At 37.5% G+C, this 21,424-nt stretch overlaps 1 protein-coding gene across 1 annotated transcript; it reads left to right on the forward strand.

The window, feature by feature from the left end:
• The first annotated feature begins 13,366 nt into the window (after window positions 1-13,366).
• LOC127414939 (transcription factor 15-like) lies at window positions 13,367-15,359 on the forward strand. The gene is made up of 2 exons (XM_051653352.1): window positions 13,367-14,082; window positions 14,721-15,359. The coding sequence occupies exons 1-2, from the start codon at window positions 13,597-13,599 to the stop codon at window positions 14,784-14,786; spliced, it is 552 nt and encodes a 183-aa protein (XP_051509312.1). The 5' UTR covers window positions 13,367-13,596; the 3' UTR covers window positions 14,787-15,359.
• Window positions 15,360-21,424: the final 6,065 nt, after the last annotated feature.

A 21,424-nucleotide genomic window follows, 5' to 3' on the forward strand; every position in this document is an offset into this window, starting at 1 on the left:
CACGCGTTGTTTGCTGCAAAATTAACGCACTGCTTCAGTTCAGCTCACGCGCTGCCTCGGCATGTGATGTAAAACAGTCATAATGGTTAATAAAATTTAGTTCGTTTGACCAAATTAATTTAAGTTTTTACAACTAGAACCAGAACAAGTCAGTTTAAACCTAGTGGCGGTTTCTCAGGGCCATCAAAAGCCATCTCTGCTGGCGTAACATGCCTAATAAATAAATATTTTTTTCATCCTTTCATTCTCATTCACCTTTTTGCTTATGTATTTGCAATCGTTTTCCACTCCTAATGTATCCACAAATGAATATCAAAAAAACGAAAGGTTTATCCAATCAGAATTAATCCCTCGATGCTTATAAGTATAACACTGACTCCAAAGGTTCCATGTGCGGTTTATTAACACAACAAGTTCAGAGTACAAACAGGCATGGGTAAAATAACCAGGGCAACCAACAATATCAGAGACAGGGCAAAACACAGTGATAGGCAGGCAGCAAAGAATCGTAAAGGGTAATCCACAGCAGAGTCAAACACGGGCAGATCAATACAGTAAATAATAACGCTCAGAAATGTAGCCAGGGCAAACAAGACTTCACAATAAACGAATTCACACACCGGGCTTAAAAAGTCTGAGTGATATGAGGCAGGTGTGGAGTAATCAGTCCAGGCATGTGGGCACTTTGGAAATGTAGTTCAATGTTAATATTCAGGTGAGTGAGACCTCCGGTGGTCGATTGAGGAATCTTCACCGGCGTTTGTGACAATAAGCAAAGCGTGTCGGTTGTTTCACAAATCGCATGCTCCTTAGCTGAAGCACGTGAGTCCCTGTTAGGCCTTCAGAATTTCTGCAGTATCCCTCAACAGTGCACATGAATGGGCATCTAAAATCAGATTGTCAGATTCATCAGCTAATCAAATTGATTTATTTGTTCTTGGTGGGTGTGGTCTATAGGATATGTCCCAGTCCAGGCCTTCTAGCTGGAGATCTTGCTGACGAGTTGGTTGTCACTGCCTCATCATCATTGAGAAAGAGGTCCTTATGGATTTAAAAACCTGAAATGTTCTGCATGATCATGTGATTGATTAATTAAACAGGAAAGGAGGACTGATTTTCACTTCAGGCAAATTGGTAACTTTTTGCATTGTTATAGCAACATCAGGAGTTTTCTAAATGTAAATTAGGCTGCTTGAGCGTTCAGTGTCGGATCAAGTTTTGAAAAGTAACCATGTAACCTTACGAAACAAAATGTATTGCAAGCAACATTTAAATGGCAAATATTATTAGAAAGCTTTTTCTCCATATTAGACCTCCTTGGTTCTGGCTTTCGTGCGTGGATATGTTTTTAAAATGTCAACTGGTATTATTAGTTAACTGCCACATAATGTATGATAAGCATACGGTGTCTTATTCATTGTGAAACTGTGTTTTATTTATTTTTTTCACCCAATTTGGAATGCCCAATTCCTAGTGCGCTTTTAAATCCTCGTGGTCACGTAGTGATTCGCCTCAATCCGGGTGGCAAGGATGAATCCCAGTTGCCTCACGCATCTTATCACGTGGCTTGTTGAGCGCGTTGCCACGGAGACATAGCGCGTGTGGAGGCTTCACGGCATCCACCGCGGCATCTGCGCTCAACTCACCACATGCCCCACCGAAAACAAACCACATTATGGCGACCACGAGGAGGTTACCCCATGTGACTCTACCCTCCCTAGCAACCAGGCCAATTTGGTTGGAGACCTGGCTGGAGTCACTCAGCACACCCTGGGATTTGAACTTGCAAGCTAGTGAACTCCAGGCAAACTGTGTTTTCTTAATGGTATGAATCGCAGTGAATGCCTAGACTTAAAATGCACAGGCCGCCACTGTTTAAACCAATTGTTTTTTGTTGGAAAATTTAAATTTAATTGCGTGGAAAAGTTTTTCTCAATGTAATTAAGTTGTGATTTTTTTTTTTTTTTTTTTTTTTTTTTACAGATGCCCAAGTGAATAATAGTAATAAGACAGATATGCTGCAATTGGTATTTTTTCTTGTTTTTTGTGTAATTGTAATAAGATATTTAGACTTGTGTTTAGAGAATACATCTTAAATGTAAGTATATTTTGTCTTAATGCTCTAGCAGATTTTTTTTCTCACTTGTTTTTCACTTTTTTATACTGTGCAGTAGACAAAATACTCTTCTTTTTTTGTATTGTATGAGAAAGCGAAGAAGACAAATGTGTTTTCAGGACAGCAAAAAATGTCTCAGCCTTTGCAAAGAAGCCTGTCAATCAAGCCTACCTGTCTATATTAATTTGTGTGTAACTACACAAGCATGCTGAAATAGATGTGTAAAATTTCCTTTGCGAGTGTGCAAGTATGTCATTATTGTGTCATCATGGTTGCACGGATTGCACCGTCAGCAGGGGATTCGTACAGCGCACCGAGCCACAGTGTGAAATCAGACGCTATTCAAGGTTATGTTATGTTGACTGACCCCTGCAGGTAAGGGTCAATGGTAGGATCCTGCCAAAAGCTGTACAGGAAAAGGAAGTCTATTCATGTCCTATTGCTCCATAACTCTAATATACAAAACAAGGCCATACCGCAGCAGCATCAACACACACACACTTAACTAACACTTCAAAACGGAGAATAGAGCAAGTCAGCATCAATGTTCTGCCAACAGATTCATTATTTAAACACTGCCCATGCAAATAAGTCTGTGAAACTTTGCACATGGCTGGTACTGGTCTATGTGAACATGTTTAACCAAGAAACACCAATATGACCAAACTAATGAAACTATAAGTACAGTGTAAGGGTGTACTCACACTAGGCGATCTGTACCGTGCCTGAGAACGTTTGACCCCCAAAGTCCAGTTCATTTGACTAGTGTGAACTGTGAACTGTGCCTTGACCTGCTTGAAGAGGTGGGCTCAGGCACGGTTCAGTTGGCTCAGGCACGGTGTGCATCTAGTGTGATTGCTAACCGTGACCAAGCACAGAACTCGAAACATGACGTCAATGATGCGACTGGGCGAAGGGATCACTTTGGTCTACAGCAGAGGTGCAATGTTTACTGGAAATTTGGGCAGACGAGAGTATACAGGAACAACTGGATACAACACACAAGAACTCCGAGATATTTGGTAAAATTTGCAACTGTCTTTGTGCTCGTGAATACCAAAGAACCATTGAGCAATTATGTGACAAGCTGAAAAAACTGTGGGTCCAGTATCTGAAGGTACGGGATGCACTCCGTAAAGCTGGCAGTTCATCGGACGAAAAGGATAAATTCCAGTGGTATGATGCTGTTGACAATTAGGCATTCGAGAGGGCCGTGTGTCACTGCACCCCAAATGACTCAAAAAAAGCTACAAAGTAAGTAACGTTACAATGATGGACTCCATTGTGCTGTGCAAGAGTGCTTTTCTTCCTGTTTTCTTCAACAACAAAAAAGTCACATGGTAATGGCGTAAGTGTGCTCAGGCCCAGAACGTTAAGTGCAATGTGAGTGCAGGCCAACGGGGGAGGGGGGACAATCATGCTTGGGCACGGTACAAGGCAACCGGACTTAGTGTGAGTACGCCCTAAATAGTACATATTTTTTTCTTAAATGTACAAACTGCAACTCAAAAACATTTCACAAAGACTTATCCATCTGCTTGTCAAATTAGTTCATATAAACTCATAATGAACACCTAGAACTGGGTCAGTGCTCTCTGCCATGACCTCTGACATATCTCAGAAGCCAGGACTGAGAGTCACCTTATCAACTAATAGAACTGGCAATCTGGCTAACATTATCTACTATAACAAGATCTATGAAAATCTCCACAACTGCAAATTCTGAATCTTACAGGCAGAATATTGTGCACAATAACAAGAGAATAGGTGTTCTTCAAGGTCTAGATTAGGTCCAAGTCTATGAGCCTTCCTGATCCCTAGGCAGAGTGGATTTGTCTAAATCAGTGGCTCTCAACCAGGGGGTCAGGACCCACTAGGGGGCCTCAGCACACTTCCAGGGGGGCCTCAAGATCTCTTAAAATTATTTCAAATATGATAGATTATTATAATTTTTATATAGTTATTATAATTCAACTTACTGAAAATGCAAAAAATGTAATAACTCCCTTCAACAGCTTGCTTTTTATTAAGAATATACCATTCTAGACATTTCTGGAATCACAAGTTATAAGGAAATATCTTATTATAGATATATCTTATAATATAAATATCTAATAGCCTACATGGGGAGACTTCGAATATTTTCTCAGACAATGGGGGGCCTTGGAGTCAGAAAGGTTGAGAACCACTGGTCTAAATGAGAGACCATTTCTCACGCCTGTCGAAAGCATGAAGCAATAGAATTACTTAGTCGGTGGACATAAACAGGTGCCTGTGAGGCCAAGATATTCACTCACAGTGGCCTGTCCATTCACTATAAGACTATTAAAAACATTCTTAAAGGGATAGTTCACCCAAAAATGAATATTCTATCATCATTTACTCACTTAAGTTAGTCATGCCATCCCAGATGTGTATGACTTTCTTTCTTCTGCAGAACACAAACAAAGATTTTTAGTATATTTCAGCTCTAGTTCAATACAACGCAAGTGAATGGTGTACAAAATGTTGAAGCTCCAAAAAACACATAAAGGCAGCATAAAAGTAATCCATTCGACAGTGGATAAATTCATGTCTTAATCCAGTGATTCAATCGGTTTTGGGTGAAAACAGACCAAATTATAACTATTGTTTTTTTCACGATAAATCTTGACATCAGCAGTCTCTTTGGCGATCATGATTTCAAGCTCAATTACACTTCTTGGTGCCATCTAGTTCTATGCACATGCGTCAAGCACTAGGAAGTATAATCAAGCTTGAAATCATGATTGTGCCTAGAGACTGAAAAATGAATTCTATTTTGGTCTGTTCTCACCCAAAATCAATTAAATCACTTAAGAAGACATGGATTAAACCACTGGAGTCATATGGATTACTTTTATGCTTCCTTTATTTGCTTTTTCGAGCTTCAAAGTTTTGTTTACCATTCACTTGCACTGTATGGACATACAGAGCTGAGATATTCTTCTGAAAATCTTCATTTGTGTTCTGCAGAAGAAAGTCATACACATCTGGGATGGCATGAGGGTAAATGATGAGAGAATTTTCATTTTTGGGTGAACTATTCCTTTAAATATACTCACAAAGACTTACCCATTGATGAACACACAAATACTTCAAGATGCTATTAATCTTTAAATAAAACTTTTCCTGATGTATCTGGAACCATATTTTCTCCCACCCACTGTCTTTCTCTCTCCTCCTAGTTAAGAAAAAAAATCTTTATGATGCAGATGACAACCTTACAGCTTAATTTATTTCCCCAAAAAGCAGCAGGTGTTATCCACACTTCCCAAATTGGGTGTGATACTGTCTCTCTTTCTTTCGGTCTCCTCAATCTGGGTTGTGCGTGTCAGGAGACTTCTGAGGAGACATTTTTTCCACACCGTGAGGAAGCAACAGGAAGTCTTCTCACACGCGACCATTCTTTTGCCAGAAATTTACAGTCATGCAGGTTTGTTCCGCCGAGGCCCGGGGCCCCCCTCTTCACTTCCTGAGGGATCCCAAAGGGAGACCAAGATCATGGCCAGCACCCCAGGGACTTATATATCACCAGTGGAGAGACCCTGTTATCTTCCAGCAGTGATCTACAAGGTAGTAATCACTATTCACAGGCCTGTACCTTCCTCCATGATCAAAGGATGCCGCTGCAAAGACATGATTCCTGTAATCAGCAGCTGTTTGTGTCCAGCTAAACTCTCTCACTGCAGGTTTCACAGGGTACAGTTTAAGACCATGTAGCTCAGTGTTATATCAACCCTGCAGCCAGGGGATCGATCGATCTATCTATTTATGTACTTTGCAGAAATGAATTCTTAATTAGTTTTTAATTTTTCTTTTTGTCTTTGTTTTCCAGTAAAAATATCTACAGTACATGCACATCACCGTCACATGTGGCCACAACATGCACAATATGAGTTATAAGTGACAGACTCACAGACCAAGGCCAAACAGTTGAATTATTTTATCATATTAAACCCCCACATTATTATACTATAGTATACACTATCCTTAGAATTAAGTTTGTTTAGTGTATATTTTCCCTTATGATTCTACGTCCTCAGTGGAACGTGTTGTGTGTACAATATATGACAGCAAGCCGTAAAGTATAGGTTTAAGGGGGAGGACTTATGGAGTTCTCATAGTCTACCCCCACTTCCCGAAACACACACCTGCTCCACTCACTCAAATATATAAACCCTACAGCCTACCCAGTCCCTCTCACTGTTTTTCCTTCTAAACAGGACTGTTGGTTTGTCTCTTACATGATGTTATCAGTCCTGTTAATCTGTGTATACAGCTGCACTCTAACCTCAGTGACTCACTCCATCCAACACACACAGGAACACTGAGTCTGTGCTTGCATGATAAATACAAAACTAGTTAAGAATTAAACAGGATCGTTTTATTGAATCAGCACAACATGTATTAACTGTTTCCCTTTTTGTTGAATGGATCTGATTATTATGTGTTGATCCGCTCTAATTGGTTATTGTTTGTGACGCATATATTGTAAATAGAAGATTGTATTTAGCAGTTTTATGATCATTGCGGATCAATGGGGTTATTCTGTCTTTATTGATTATTGCCTCCTGGGCTTGTAAAAATGCCATGCAGGTGTCATAACAATGTCGTAGAGGTGTCGTAGATGGTGGGAGGGGGGTTGTTGGAGCAGCTGAGGGGACAAAAAGTGATGGCTTGTAGTGACATGTTTGCGAAAGCTGCTCCAAGTGAAATGTTATGGGCTGTTGAACCACAGAGAAAATAAATGAGAAAAAGAGAGAGAGGGTCTGGAAACCATTTGCCACTGTCTCACTTTCTCTTTCTTAGATCATTTTAAACATCTGCCTCATGTTTATTTACTTAACACCCGCTTCTGGCTATAAACAAACCATCTCTGCATGAGTTCAGCCCCTGCAGAAGCTTGTAGCCTCAAGCAGCACTTTTGCCCTATGCAGGGCCACAAACCAAAGAGAGATAAACAAACATGATTTCAGTGCAGTTGCATGTAAGGCTACAATCAGGTAAAGTAACACAAGTCAAGTCAGTGTGTCTAGTATTGAGGTTTGGTCAAGGAATGCTGATTAAAAGCACATCATCATCCCAAAACTGCACTGAAGTTGACTCATTTAAAGCGGAAGTGTGTAATTTCTGCGCCACCAAATGGAATAGCAAAAAATAAACAATGTTTTCAAACAGCCTACCAAATACGCCCCCTGTCTGCTGTTTATTGAAAGAACAGACAGTCCCCCCAAAATGTATGCCATGGGTTGAGTTGATGTTGTTGTGTCATGCTGGAAAGGTCGCTCAAAAAAAAAGAAAAACAAAATTGAGGACTTTTTATGCCAGCACAGAGACACAATAGATAATAAACTTGCAAATGGCTAACTTATAGTTGTCTCTGCATATTAAGCTGGGATAATAATAACTTTATAATAACTTTATTTATATAGTACCATTTAGCATTTAGCACAAAGTGCTTCACAAAATATAAAATCAAAACACACTTAGTAAAACAAGAACAAAGTGCTTCACAAAACATAAAATCAAAACACACTCAATAAAACATAAGGTAAAACTAAAATTTACAAAGTAGTAAAAGCAAGTTTATACAAATTAGTTTTAAACAAGGCTTAAATACAGACACAGATTCAGCAGATCTAATGTCCCAGGGAAGGCTCCATAATCCACACTCCATAATCATGGGGCCTTCACTATAAACGCTCTATCATCTTTTGTTTTGTATCTTGATCTTGCAACAGCCAACAGTTCACAACAAAAAAATCAAAGAGGTCTAACTGTTTCATAAGGTCTTAAAAGTTCTGCTAAATAATCTGTCACCAACCCATGTAATGCCTTACTTGTAATTAATAATATCTAAAAAGCAACCCTAAAATGAACTGATAATCAATGCAAAGAAGTTAAAACTGGAGTAATATGATTAAAAGACCTAGTTCATGTCAAAGGACTAGCTGCAGCATTTTGCACTGATTGTAGCAGTGCTAAAGTGCGTTGATTTAAAGTTGAAACCAATGCATTACAATAATCTAGGCGAGACGAAATAAAAGCATGAAGAAAGTTCTCTGTATCCCTAAAACTCAAAACCTGACTAAAACTGGAAATGTTCCTTAACTGATTAAAACAAGACTGAACTAACTTCCTGAGGTGATATTCAAAATGCTGAATATTCGGGACCACTTGATTAAATGCTGACTCAAACTGACTTTTTTTTAGAATCATGACCAACAGGGGCGCCTGTGGGATTAAATCTGAGGGTATGCACAGAAATCTGCCTAATAAACCTTATATCTAGGGGGGGACCGGCGGCATGCTCCCCCGGGGTTTTTTTTTTTTTGTGTGTGTGTGTGTGTGTGTGTGTGCAAGCGTTCAGTTTTGGTGACTTTGAGATAAGCATTTGTTTTATTTTCTTGTGTATGAATAGCATTCATGTAACTATTGGCTAAAGCATTCCTTCCAGTAACCGTTCAGACAGACACGTTTTCGCGCTAAAAAAGCAAAATGCACCACAATGAATAGAGCAGAACGCAGGTGTCTCGAGACATGTTTTTATCAGCTCAAGAAGTTATTTTTAACTTAACATGGTGTCTAAAAATGCAGTGCTCCCATGAGAGATGCTTAAAACACAGTAAAACATGATGCAGTTGTCAAAAGACATCTGTCTAGTGAATGCTTATATGGAAAACGATTGAAACAGTACGAGCGACACACAAAAACATGTTCAGTTTGAACAACCCCTTGTTCACATGACACAGCACTAGCTGAAGTTTCTCAAAGTTACCTCTTAAAAAGATTTTTGTTTCAGTTGATTGTTGGTACATTTCTACTGTATTCAGCGCTGTTTGTTCTCTGTGTTCGTAAATATCCTGATACTGTTTTATTGTGTGAGAAACCACTCCAAATGATTCAGTGAGAGAGCAGATTGTACTGAATCACAAATCAATTCAGACCGTTTTGCAAGCCTGTTTGACCAATTCACTGAGAAGAACCAACTCAAAAGAATTATTCATTTGCAAATTGGGCATTGCTAGTTCTTTTAAACAACAGAAATACAGGACACATTTCATGAAATGTTTCTCAGGTCAGTCAGAGCGCTCATGGTACGCACAGTGTGTACGGCCAGCGCCACTGATGACCGATTATAACAACCTCGGTTTTATTAGAATTTAACTGCAGAAACTGACATGCCATTCAATTTTTAAAATCTGCTATACACTCTTGAAGAACATTTGAACTAAACAGATCATTGGGATTTAACAACAAATATAACTGTAAGTCGTCTGAATAGCAATGAAAATTTCCATTGTATTTTTAAATCACAGAACCAAGAGGTAACATATAGAGAAAACAAAATTGGCCCCAATAGTGATCCTTGCAGAACACCACAATTTATCGTTAAAGAGGAGGACATCTCATCTCCAACAGATACTACAAATTTCCTATTAGACAAATAGGAAACATACCAATCTAAAGCCACCCCAGATATTCCCACCATTCTCTTCAATGTATCAATTAAGCCTGAATGATCAACTGTATCAAACTCTGCAGTTAAATCAAGCAACACTAAAATGGAGCATTCTCCAGGGTCCCCCGCCATCAATATGTAATTGGCAACCCTAAGAAGGGCGGTTTCTGTACTATGGTTTTCTCTAAAACCTGACTGAAATTTCTCAAAAGTATTGTTATCCTCCTTCACTACCTCCAAAAGTTGCTTCAGCTTTCTCTATAATATTTTTAATTAAAGGTAATTTTGAGATTGGTCTATACTTATTAGCAATCGAAAAGTCTAATAAAGGCTTCTTCAGAAGCCATTAAACTATCGTAGTCTTTAACTCCTCAGGGACACATCCTGACACAACAAGCTATTTACTAATGACAAAATAGGAGATAGGAGAAAGTATTTTAACATCAAAAAAGTTACACACTTCTGCTTTAATTTCCCTTTATTTTACATTTTATGCTGAGATTGGGTACATCGGGGCTAAAGGCCCCCTGGGATAAAAGGCACTTGATTTTATTTTCTCCCAAAACACTTAACAGCAACAAAAACAACCACAGAACTTTCCTTAACACCTGTTTGTCACTATGCACTGCAAAATACTGTTGATCCATTAGATCATTGTGTGCAGTGTCTACAGTTTGATTTTGACTTTATTTGATCTAATATTTACTAATTTTTAAAACGTTGCAAATTTATGTAAATAGCTAATGAGGCTGCAACCTAGTTTAATAGAATAAACATTACTATGACAACATTTTTGCAAACTGACTTTTACATGCTGAATTCTATGTTTCGTCACAGTTTCCTTGTGAAATTAACACTAGACCCTACAACAACGTTGTATACACTGCTGCGTTTAATACACTTTCACATGACTACAAGGGCATATTATGACATGCAGGGGCTAAATGCCCCATAAAACACATTATTTGTCTTTAGTGGTGGGAATAGATTTGCTAAATTAAAAGTGATCCAATCACAATGGAGATTGATTTGTTTATAAAATACTTGAGATGTTATGAAATGCCAAATGTGATTGAAATTAACAGAAAATGGTTAACACTTTTCTGAAATTTTTATTTAGTGAATGTAACAATCTTAATTTTTTACTGTCTCAAAAGTATTTGCCTAAATTGACTAATTATTAATAGTAATAATTAATTAGTATTAATACTAACTATTGTCCCTATATTTACATGATATCACAGTAACCCCCATGGGCTCCCTCACCACCTTTTAAAAAAAAATATTTTAATCAAAACAACCTTCTGTTATTATCCCTTTTAACACAAATGATGTTGCTTTGTCAATGTTCAATAAAAATAAATTTATTTTTTCAATCTTTATACACTTTGTGACAAGAAAAAAAAAATCCCATTTTCTTTAAGGTGTGCCTTCAGCCCCATTGAACCTTACACTTTGTGACATTAAAATCTCTGTATCAGAGCTGGTGTAAAGCTGTGCTTTTAGCTGTTGTGATATGGCATGTCCAAGCATAGTAAGGGGAATCTATGACCAAGATCCAGTTTAAAATTGTATTTAAAATCTCAAGTGCAGGTCAAAATGCCATGTAAGGAATATACAGTATTTTCTTAAAATGTTATTGTTCCAATACAGTTCCAAGTTATGCATATGGCAAGGGAGAGATGTTATTGGACCAAACGAAGATTACCGCATTGCTTTGGCACATATGTTGGGGTTAAAGATGAGAGGTCACAGGTTAGTGAGTTTGGTCACATAAGCCCATATGGTTGATTTAAGGTATTGCATTCCTTTGCACTGAAACAGAAACTGAGTCAGAGCGCGGTCCTGTTCTGGAGAGACACGTTATTCTTACATGACAGGGCTAGTCATGAATTGTAATAGGAAGGAAAGCAAACAAAAACCTAAATTTGTAAATGTGAGGCATGAAATCAAATGTATATATATATATATATATATATATACATATATATATCTATATACACACACACACACTACTGGTCAAAAAGTGTTTTTGTTTTTTTTTTGTTTTTTTCACATTTTAGAATAATAGTAAAGTCATCAAAGCTATGGAATAACATAAATGGAACTATGGGAATTATGTTGTGACTAAATAAATTCCAAAATAAATCAAAACTGTGTTATATTTTAGCATCTTCAAAGTAGTCACCCTTTGCCTAGAATATGCAGACATGTACTCTTGACATTTTCTGCTTTTTAAACAGTATTGAAGGAGTTTCCATCTATGTTGGGCACTTATTGGCTGCTTTTCTTTATAATGTGGTCCAAGTCATCAATTTCAAAAACTGAAATTGTTTTTGTTTTTGTTTTTTGTTTTTTACATACAGTTTTAGTTTTGTAATGAAATAAATTAATATTTTGGTACAATTATATATTTGTCTACAAAACTCATTTCAAACATTTAAGCATACGCCTTCATATCAAAAGATTTTTAAGATCATGAGAAACATTTCAGTCAAGTGTTTCAAAACTTTTGACCGATAGTGTGTATATAAAATAAATAAACAACTACAACAAAAAAGGAACTGCAACTAGAGTGTGTCCATGATTCCATGTGTATGAGAAGAAGAAAAGGCAAGAAAATGGAAGGGAAAGTGGGGAAAAAAAGGGTGAGAGAGAGAGAGAGAGAGAGAGAGAGAGAGAGAGAGAGAGAGAGAGAGAGAGTTTCTTTATCTTGGCCCCCCTGTGCTCTTCCAGCCACTGAGAGAAAACAAACCACAGCAGGTCTAAAACTCCGCGCCTCACTCTCAGTATTAATATATGTCATTCTGAACAATTTAGAAAGTATGCAGTATTTACAAGCAAAATGTGCGCTGCTGTTTAATGACTCGATTCGCAGATGAATATGTTCTTGCATTTTTTTTTTTTACATTTTTCAGCCACATACTAGGTGCATCTTGACGTTCAGAAAATCCTTGTGTAAATAAACTTGAGTTGATAGGCCTATTTGTAGGCTACCTTTGCCAGTTTGTTTGTTTGGCGTTAATTGTTGAGCCCAGTGTTGTTTTAAACGCCTCGTTGTCAAATGGCAAGGCAATAAATTTTTAAGGCTACTCGCAGGTGCAGCTTCTGTCTTTTTCCAAGTGAAGTTTCATATTACTCCACGATCTCTTTTATCAATATGTGTGTTTTAATATTGACAGATGCAAAAGCACACTCAAAACCTTTTGGAGTTTTAGGAAATATTTGAGTTAAATATGTGCCATCATCAAATATAAATAACGGACATGCGAACATTGACACATGAAACACAGCTCTTTCAGCTGTCCCAGTGGGCTTAATTATAAATTGATAAATAAAATAATAGGCCTATAATGATAAATGATGTTTTACAACAACGGTATAAAATAAATAAATAAATAAATAACCCAAACATGTATTATAAATGAATGGGGTAATAAAAGTAGAAAATATTAGGCTAATACTTAATGGAGTGCACAAAACAGTCTATTTATTGATTTGTTCGTTCATAATTATAGTGTTTTTTTTTTTGTTTGTTTGTTTGTTTGTTTTTTTTGTTTTTTGTTTGTTTATTTGTTTGTTTTTTGTTGTTGTTTTCTCGCTGGGCCACAGTGTAGCTATATGGTCCATGGGTGTATTTTAATCTGTTGTAAACTGTAAGAGTCTGAGAGACTGTAGCTTTGGTTATTTGCATATGACTGACTGCTCCTCCCTGATCATATAAGATTCAGCGCGCTCAGCTCCTGGTTTAGCTGTTTGCGCGTGGAATTATTGGAAGGAGGCGTATTGAGGATCTTTGCAGTGTTTTTGAGCAACTGATACTGATCCACTGTTGAAACACATCAGATAACAGCCCATCAGGGTTTTGCAATGCTGTCTTTGCGTGGCTATAGTGCCTGACAACCAGCGATTGTTTCAGTTGGGATACTTTGGATACTGGCTTCTAGCTTTCTTCGAGCTCTTCTGATTTTTAATCGGAGTCCAAACCATTTCGGTGATGGCATTTGCCATGCTGCGGCCCATAGCGACTCATCTAGCGTATCCGGATGTTGCCATGATGTCCGAGGATGAGGACAACCGCAGTGAGAGCGACGGTAGTTCGGAGCAGAGCTACGGCTGCTGCCTCAGTGCGGAGAAGCGGCGGCGGATGTCCCGCAAGTCCACAGTGAGCGGTGTGGTTATTGTAAAGCAACGGAACGTAGCAAACGCGCGGGAACGCGACAGGACGCAAAGCGTCAACACGGCTTTCACGGCGTTACGGACTCTTATTCCCACCGAGCCGGTGGACAGAAAGCTGTCAAAGATTGAGACTCTGCGTTTAGCGTCCAGTTACATCTCACATCTGGCCAATGTGCTATTGATAGGGGACGGAGGAGAGGACGCGCAGCCGTGTGTGAGCGCGGTGTACAGTGCGCCGGGGGAGAGCGGAGGAAAGCAGCCGCGCACTATCTGTACTTTCTGCCTCAGCAGCCAGAGGAAAGGGGTAAGCAATTCAGATTTATGCACATACAATAGGCTATGTGAGAAGCACAGATTTAGGTACCGTTTAGAGGGAAATGGAGAATGGTCAGAGTTATGCACATCAGAAAGTGTGTTTATTCTGAATGACCATTTAAATATAATTAGTAGCCTTTTTAAAGAGAGGACTTTATGTTGAGGCTGTATGAAAGATAGACAAACTTAAAGCTAAAAAACAAACTGTAAAAGCAGAGCCTTTTGATCAGTTGAGGGGGTTTAAACTATATACGAGTGTGGCAAATGATTATGAACATAATGTTTATCTATTCTAATTCAAATTATCTGCAGATTTCGATCCTCACATTATTATTTTTCCCTGACACGCACTGGTTTAATGTCTTGATCGAGGCCTAAACGCACGAGCTGTTTTAGCATCCGGCGGTCCATGCAGGCTACAGACTCCAGAGTGTTCTAATTAACCATAAAACTACGCCTCTGAGTTCATGATGAAAATCGAATAAACCACAAGGATAAGAAATGTGAATAGAATACATCACATGAATATATTTGTATGGCCGGAAATAAATAGCCTTTATTCTGGTGTTTTTGTCTTCTTGTCACTTTAAATCACACCTGCTGTTTTGCCCATGTGTGCTCTTTCAGATTAAGGACGGGACGGACTGTGTTCGTATGCGGGGAATCACTTCACTGCGCGTGACACGCCGGTAGCCAGCAGCAGCGCGTGATGAAGCCGCAACACAGGGACCGTGAGAGGTGTGCAAGCCGCGCGACGCTCCGGAGACTCCTCGCGAAACACGCGCGGGACGGAGATTTTCGGAAGACTCGCCATTCAAACAAGAGTTGATTATGACATTTTTTTTCCCCTATGTGTGTTTTGTATAGAGATATAAAAATGTAAAATGCAGTGCATAAAATGTTTTTTTTTTTTTTTTTTTAAAGAGAATTTATACTTTGTTACAGAAATTGTGAGAACACGGCGAAATAAAATATATTTTATCAGATTTCTCTCTCAGTTTTGAGTGGATGACTGTTGGAAAAAAACAAAAAACAAAAACAAAACCCGAATCTGCACTTTTTAAGTGTTATTTATCCAATAATCTTACCAATTACTTCCAAATGTACCTACGTAGGCTATGAAAAACTAGGCTATATGCTGATCATGGTGATGAGCTTTCATAATGGTCCTAAGAATTTAACAAAATAATAAAACTACAACGTAGTCTAAATACAGTCTTAAAATTATTTATTTTTATAGCAACAATTTAAAAATAAAGTGCTCAATCTTAGTGCCCTTGGGTATCACCTATGTCAAAACAAGCTAGTTCTCAGTGGATGATTCAGCTGATGAATGTGAATGTGCAAAAAGTAAACACTGCAGCATTTTTTCTTTTCTTTTTTTTTATTATCTGCTTAAAAAGTTTATTTGATTCTAACCTTGATCTTATGTTTGAAATTGCCCAATTGTTGAAATTGGCAGTAGACATTTCAGGAGTACAATATAGCATCTTCTGTTGGATTTTGTTTCTTCTCTGTGCTTCTGGATTAATTTCCCTATAGGGTTAAAAAAAAAAAAAAAAAAAAAAAAAAAATCCAATCATGGTCAGGAAAATACAGCTACAAGCTAAAAGAACTGTTCTGGGCTCATGAGATACATGCAGGCCTTCTAAAAATAAATTTTGAATCAGATAAAACAACTATATTTGCATTAATTCTATTAAACCTGTTTCTTTCTCTCTCTCTCTCTGTTATTTCCTCTCTGTGACTCTCTCCATGTGTTTCTGAGATCTGGGATGTATTAGACACGGTAAATATTACCCTTCGGTCAGCATGGGGACCTGCAGCTGTGCATCTGTGAACTGCATAAATCACCATTGGGGTCAACATTGGGGATGGGGGGAGGGTGTTGGGAGTAATAAAGTGAAAGAGAAAGTGTATGAGGGAAGGGGGGTTTGATAAAGAGAAAGGGAGGTCAAAGGTCTGGGTGAAGATTCCGCATCACAAACTAATGTTAAAGGTCATAGGTTACTGTACATACAAGTTTGGTGCAGTAGGTGTTTAAAAAAACTTGCATTCCAAAAATTATATTTATGCACTTGGAAGAAACTTTTATCCAAAGCATACATTTGATCAGTATGTATGTTCCCAGGGAATCAAACCCATTAACTTTGCATTGCCATGCTCTACCAGTTGAAAAACATCTATAAGATTTTTAATCTCATCGTCAAGCTAAAGCCCTAAAAGAAGCCTCTGTGTTTGGACTGGGTGAACTGGTTGAGAAAGGGGAAGCCTTGAATGACCCAAGAGACAGCAAATATGTTGTGCTTGATCCCTCTCCTACTGCTCTGGTTTGATAGCTGTTGTTCTATCCAACATGCAGTCATTCATTCCATCTTTCATCATCAGAGTGACTAAGAGTTTGAGTTTCTGATATACAGTAAGTTTTGTGATGTACGTCTCTTCTACAGATGAGAGAAACAGCGTATTTGGACTCTGAAAGCTTCAGAATTTCTTTGAGAAATCACTATAAATTAAATAAATATAGTTTTCAATACATTTCGATTGTTTTCAATTCCAATAAATACAAAACACATACAATATGACACAAAACAACCCTTCCTAACCACCCACTCAATGAGACAGCATACAAAAACATAAAAAATATATACACTGTAAAAAAAGGGTTGTTGAGTAAACTTAAAAAAAATAAAAATAAATCAAGGCAACATCATGCAGTAAGTTTTTTGAGTTCTCTCAATAACTGTTTAATAATTGTCCTCAGTAACATTGCTTTGTTTATTCAATGTGAGTTTATTTTGTTCACTAAATGCAAATATTCTTGTTGAGAGAACTACTAATTTATTGTTCCACCAACTATCAATTTGCAATACGAGAATTTCTGTAACCATTTCTAATACTATGTCTTGCAAGGCAATGCAGTACATACAATTGTTTTACATAGACAAACAATAGATCTCAAACCTTAACACACAAACCTGAATAATGATGACAGTCAACAAACCTCATTAAGTTAAAAGATGAGCTTTTCACATCACCATACAACAATTGGCAGTGGCAAAAAAAAACAACAATAACAGCATAAATAAAGTCAGCAAACAGCAAAAAAAAAAAAAAAAAAGAAAAGAAAAAAAAGGCCTTCAACACAAACTGCATAATTTATTCATGTTGCAATGCATGCTGTGAACCTGCAAATTAGCAACATTGTTCATTATGAAATTGTTTGTTCACACAATTCTGTTAGACTAGTTGGGGCAACATTTAGGGGAATATTGTTGGTCTAACATGTGTTTTTATGTCAATGCAAAGTTATTCACATTTCATAGTATCTGTCACTCAAAAAACCCCATAAGCCAGATAAAATGCAATCAAATTTTTTGCAGTGTACTATTTCAACTTGTTAAACCCATCAGTGAGTATGTTACACTTTAAGTATCTGTGATAAATTATGAAGGTTAGAGAGGAAGAGGGGCCACATGAACTTAAGTTTGGATTATTTGATTTTTGAAGTTAATTGGAGTTAACTTTTATCAGTAATTTACAATGCTTTTTAAGTGGTTCAGCACTTTGCAATGGTGTTTTGGCGGCTGGCTTAGCCTGAATTCCCCTTTTAAGATGCAGATCAGCAGTGTCTAATGTGTGACTGATCTCTCACAGGCATATGTTCACACAGCCACTGCTGTGATTTCAACATTTGACAGGAGATTCTGCAGGATTAACTTTAAAATATTAGACCTTCATAAATCGGTTTTGATTGGGTCTCAATGGGTCTTTCACTTGGCTTATTAGAAGCATTTCATGTAAAAACCCAACAATCTCTGTCCTCTTATACTCAAACCTGACATTCGTTTACTAATGACTGAATGGTTGCCTAGTGACACTTGTCCCAAAAGCAAACTCCTTCCTCTAAATTCTGTCAGGAAAATAGAATCTTCAGCCAGTATGGACACAAGACATGCACACATACACATGGATACACACAAAGTTTGACAGACTTAGAGCAGACAGGTCAGTTACTGGCTGAGGAAGAGTTGAGGAAGACTCCCTGGTGTTTGTGTGTTCATGGAAACTCCATTACCATTTAAGAATAGAGAAGAACTCTGTTTTGCTTTCTTTTTCTCACCTTTTCTCACTTTCTTTCCGGTGTGTGCATTTTTGGCTCATATGTCCGATGTGAGATGGCTCCCCTAGGCTTCTGTTCTGCAGGAAGTTGTCATGGACACACAGGAAAGCAAAACATGCATGTTCGACCCCACTGTGACTGTCTCACCGTGCCCCTTCTCTCTCTCTCTCTCTCTCTCTCTCTCTCTCTCTCTCTCTCTCTCTCTCTCTCTCTCTCTCTCACACACACACACACACAAACACACACACACACCTCACTGCTTCTCCACCAGTCCAGCAGGCTGATGTTTCCCAGAAACCATATTTTACTCTGAATACCATGGTAATCATATTAATATTGTAATAAAAATGATTTGACTATGCTTTGGAGCTCTTCTAGCTGAAACAAGGCTAAGGGGTTTCAAATTAAGGGGTTCCCATGCCAATAGATCAATAAAATTAAAAACAAGGAAGGCAAAGTACTGACAAATCAAAATGATGTTTATGTAAATTTTTTAGAGAATTGCCCTTATCGCTGTACTCTGCCAATATTTCCTTACTTATGAAGAAAGGCAAGGATGAGACTGAAACGTCTTCTTACAGTCCTATTGCTTTTCTTAATTCTGATTTAAAAATGTTAACCAATATTTTGGCAGTTACATTAAACAAATGCATTTCAACGATTATCCACCCTGATTTTCATTTTTTAATGTAAGACATGATATGAATATTATTTATTTGAAGCACGAATATCTAACCGAAATAGAAATTCTCTACCTAGATGCAGAAAAAGCCTTCAACCAAGTTGAATGGGACTACATTCTAGCTATTATTAAATCATTTTAATTAGGAGACAGATTTGCCTTATGGGTCAAAACGATGTATTTCCAACTTAGTTTATTAGTACTAATGAGATAAATCACCACATGTTTTGTTGATTATACACACGGCACTTTCACCCCTGCTGTTTACAATTGCAATAGAGTCATTAGCAGTAGCAATAAGACAGCATCCACTGATCCTTGCCCGATGCATGGCCAGGGAAAACATACTATATTTCTCTATGCAGAAGATGTTCTTTTATATTTACTGGACCCAGAGCAATCAATCCTACCCTTGCTGGACTTAGTGGAATCATTCAGCAAACTTTCAGGTTACTCCATCAATTGGCAAAAAGCTAATTCATGCCCATTAGTGACAATTTAGATAATTTTTTTATGCAGAATTTACCATTTAAGATAGCTAAGGATAAAATAGAATACCTTGGTATAACTGTCCCCAAGGATCCAAAAATATATATTTAGGTTAAATCATAATGTTAGATAATTTAAGACAAGATATAGAGAGATAGAAATCATTTCCAATATCAATGATAGGTCATGTTAATGCAGTTAAAATGGTGATTCTACCAGGACTGCTATATCTTCTTTAAAACATACCAATTTTATAAAATCTTGACTCTTGTCTTGTCATTTGTTTGGAGTGCCTTGTATTTCCAAAAATCTTGTAAACTCAAGCAGTTAGGTGGCCTAGGGTTACCTAATTTTCATTATTATTGGGCTTCAAACTGCAAAGCCCTTGTCTATTGTTGAGACACTTTTTCAGGTACATTTCAAGCTGATACTCCATCTTGGCTTATGCTCGAGCAAAATACAGCTCACTCCTCCTTATTTGCCTTGCTCTTTGCGAATCCCAAGTCAACAAAGGCTATTGCTGGCAATAATTTTATCCTTGATACCTTTGTCAAAATATGGAATCTGATTAGAAAGCAGTTCAGTTACCAAATATCTCAACATTTGCTCTTATCTGTTATTACCATTTATTTTATCCATCATCTTTAGACAAAGTCTTCACAGAGTGTGAGAGAAAGGGAATTCTCATAATCAGAGACCTATACATAAATAATGCTTTTCCACTTTTTCCGAATTGAGTGAGAATTATGATCTCCTTACACACTCAAAAAATGAAGTCATTACCCTTGAATTTCAGAAAGTTTTTACAAACAATTTAATATCGTTCATTCAGATTAAGTCATTTTCGTCGAGCCAGTATAATTTAGTTAAATTAGGTCAAATCAATGCACTATAGTAGTTTTAACTCAAATTCATTAGGTTAGTCAAACTCAATTGATTAATGTTTAATTTATTATTTTGATATTTAATTAATTTTCTAAGTTGATCCAACTTAATTTATTTTATTACAGTAATCATTAGTATACATTATGCCAGGCGAGCAAGTGTAAGAACAGTGAAACTGTTGCACTGTCAATTTGAAAGCAACTGCTTATGGAGCAGCACTCAAATCAAACATCACTTGAAAGTGAAAGTCCATCTTCAACCTAAACACAAGCACCAATCTTCACAAAGGTAACCCCCAAAACTCCAACCTAACAGACACTCTTTTTAAATACCAACATAACAGAACATGAAACATTTAACAGATCTGCTCAAAAAATGAATAAAATAACATTTTTCAACATTTGTTCACTCATCCAGTCCCAAGGAAATGGAAATCCCTTCTTAGGGCACCTCTTTTGGCCATGCCCAGAGATCCAGATTCTGGACAGAAATGTTTCACTTTTACTCTGAGGATTATTATTGTAATCCACCAGCTGATCCAAAGATTGCCATTTTAGGTTGGTCAGATTCTCTGGAGTCTCATAGTTGGAGAATACAGAAAACCATACAATATGGGGATGATTGTAGTAAAGAAAGTCATTTTGTCTCTGTAGAACAAAAAAGAAGGCCTCTCCTGCCAGCGTGGTTAAGAGAACTCACTTCCACTCTACATATAATATTGTCGGAAACACAACTGAATTTGATAAAATGTGGGAATCTCGTTACTTGTTGAGCAACAAGGACTAACAATGCTTTAATTGTTCGCATGTAACAACTACTTATGGTTTGTCTGTAGAATATTGCATGATTAGGTGCTAATTTTTTAATGAAAATTAGAACAATGAAAATCTAGGGGGCGATGCCTCCCCAAGCTCCCCCTTAGACCCAGCCATGCCCAAAGTGATAGTTCACCAAATAATGAAAATTCTATCATTAATAATCACATTTGTGTTGTTCCAAACTCCACAACTTTCTTCTGTGGCTCACAAAAGGAGATGTTAGGCAGAATGTTAACCTCAGTCACCATTCATTTTCATTGCATCCTTTTTCCATACAATGAAAGTATATGGTGACTGAGTCTAACATTCTGCTAAACATCTCCTTTTGTGGTCT

Source organism: Myxocyprinus asiaticus, chromosome 24, assembly GCF_019703515.2.
Source record: "Myxocyprinus asiaticus isolate MX2 ecotype Aquarium Trade chromosome 24, UBuf_Myxa_2, whole genome shotgun sequence".
Taxonomy (NCBI): Eukaryota; Metazoa; Chordata; class Actinopteri; order Cypriniformes; family Catostomidae; genus Myxocyprinus; species Myxocyprinus asiaticus.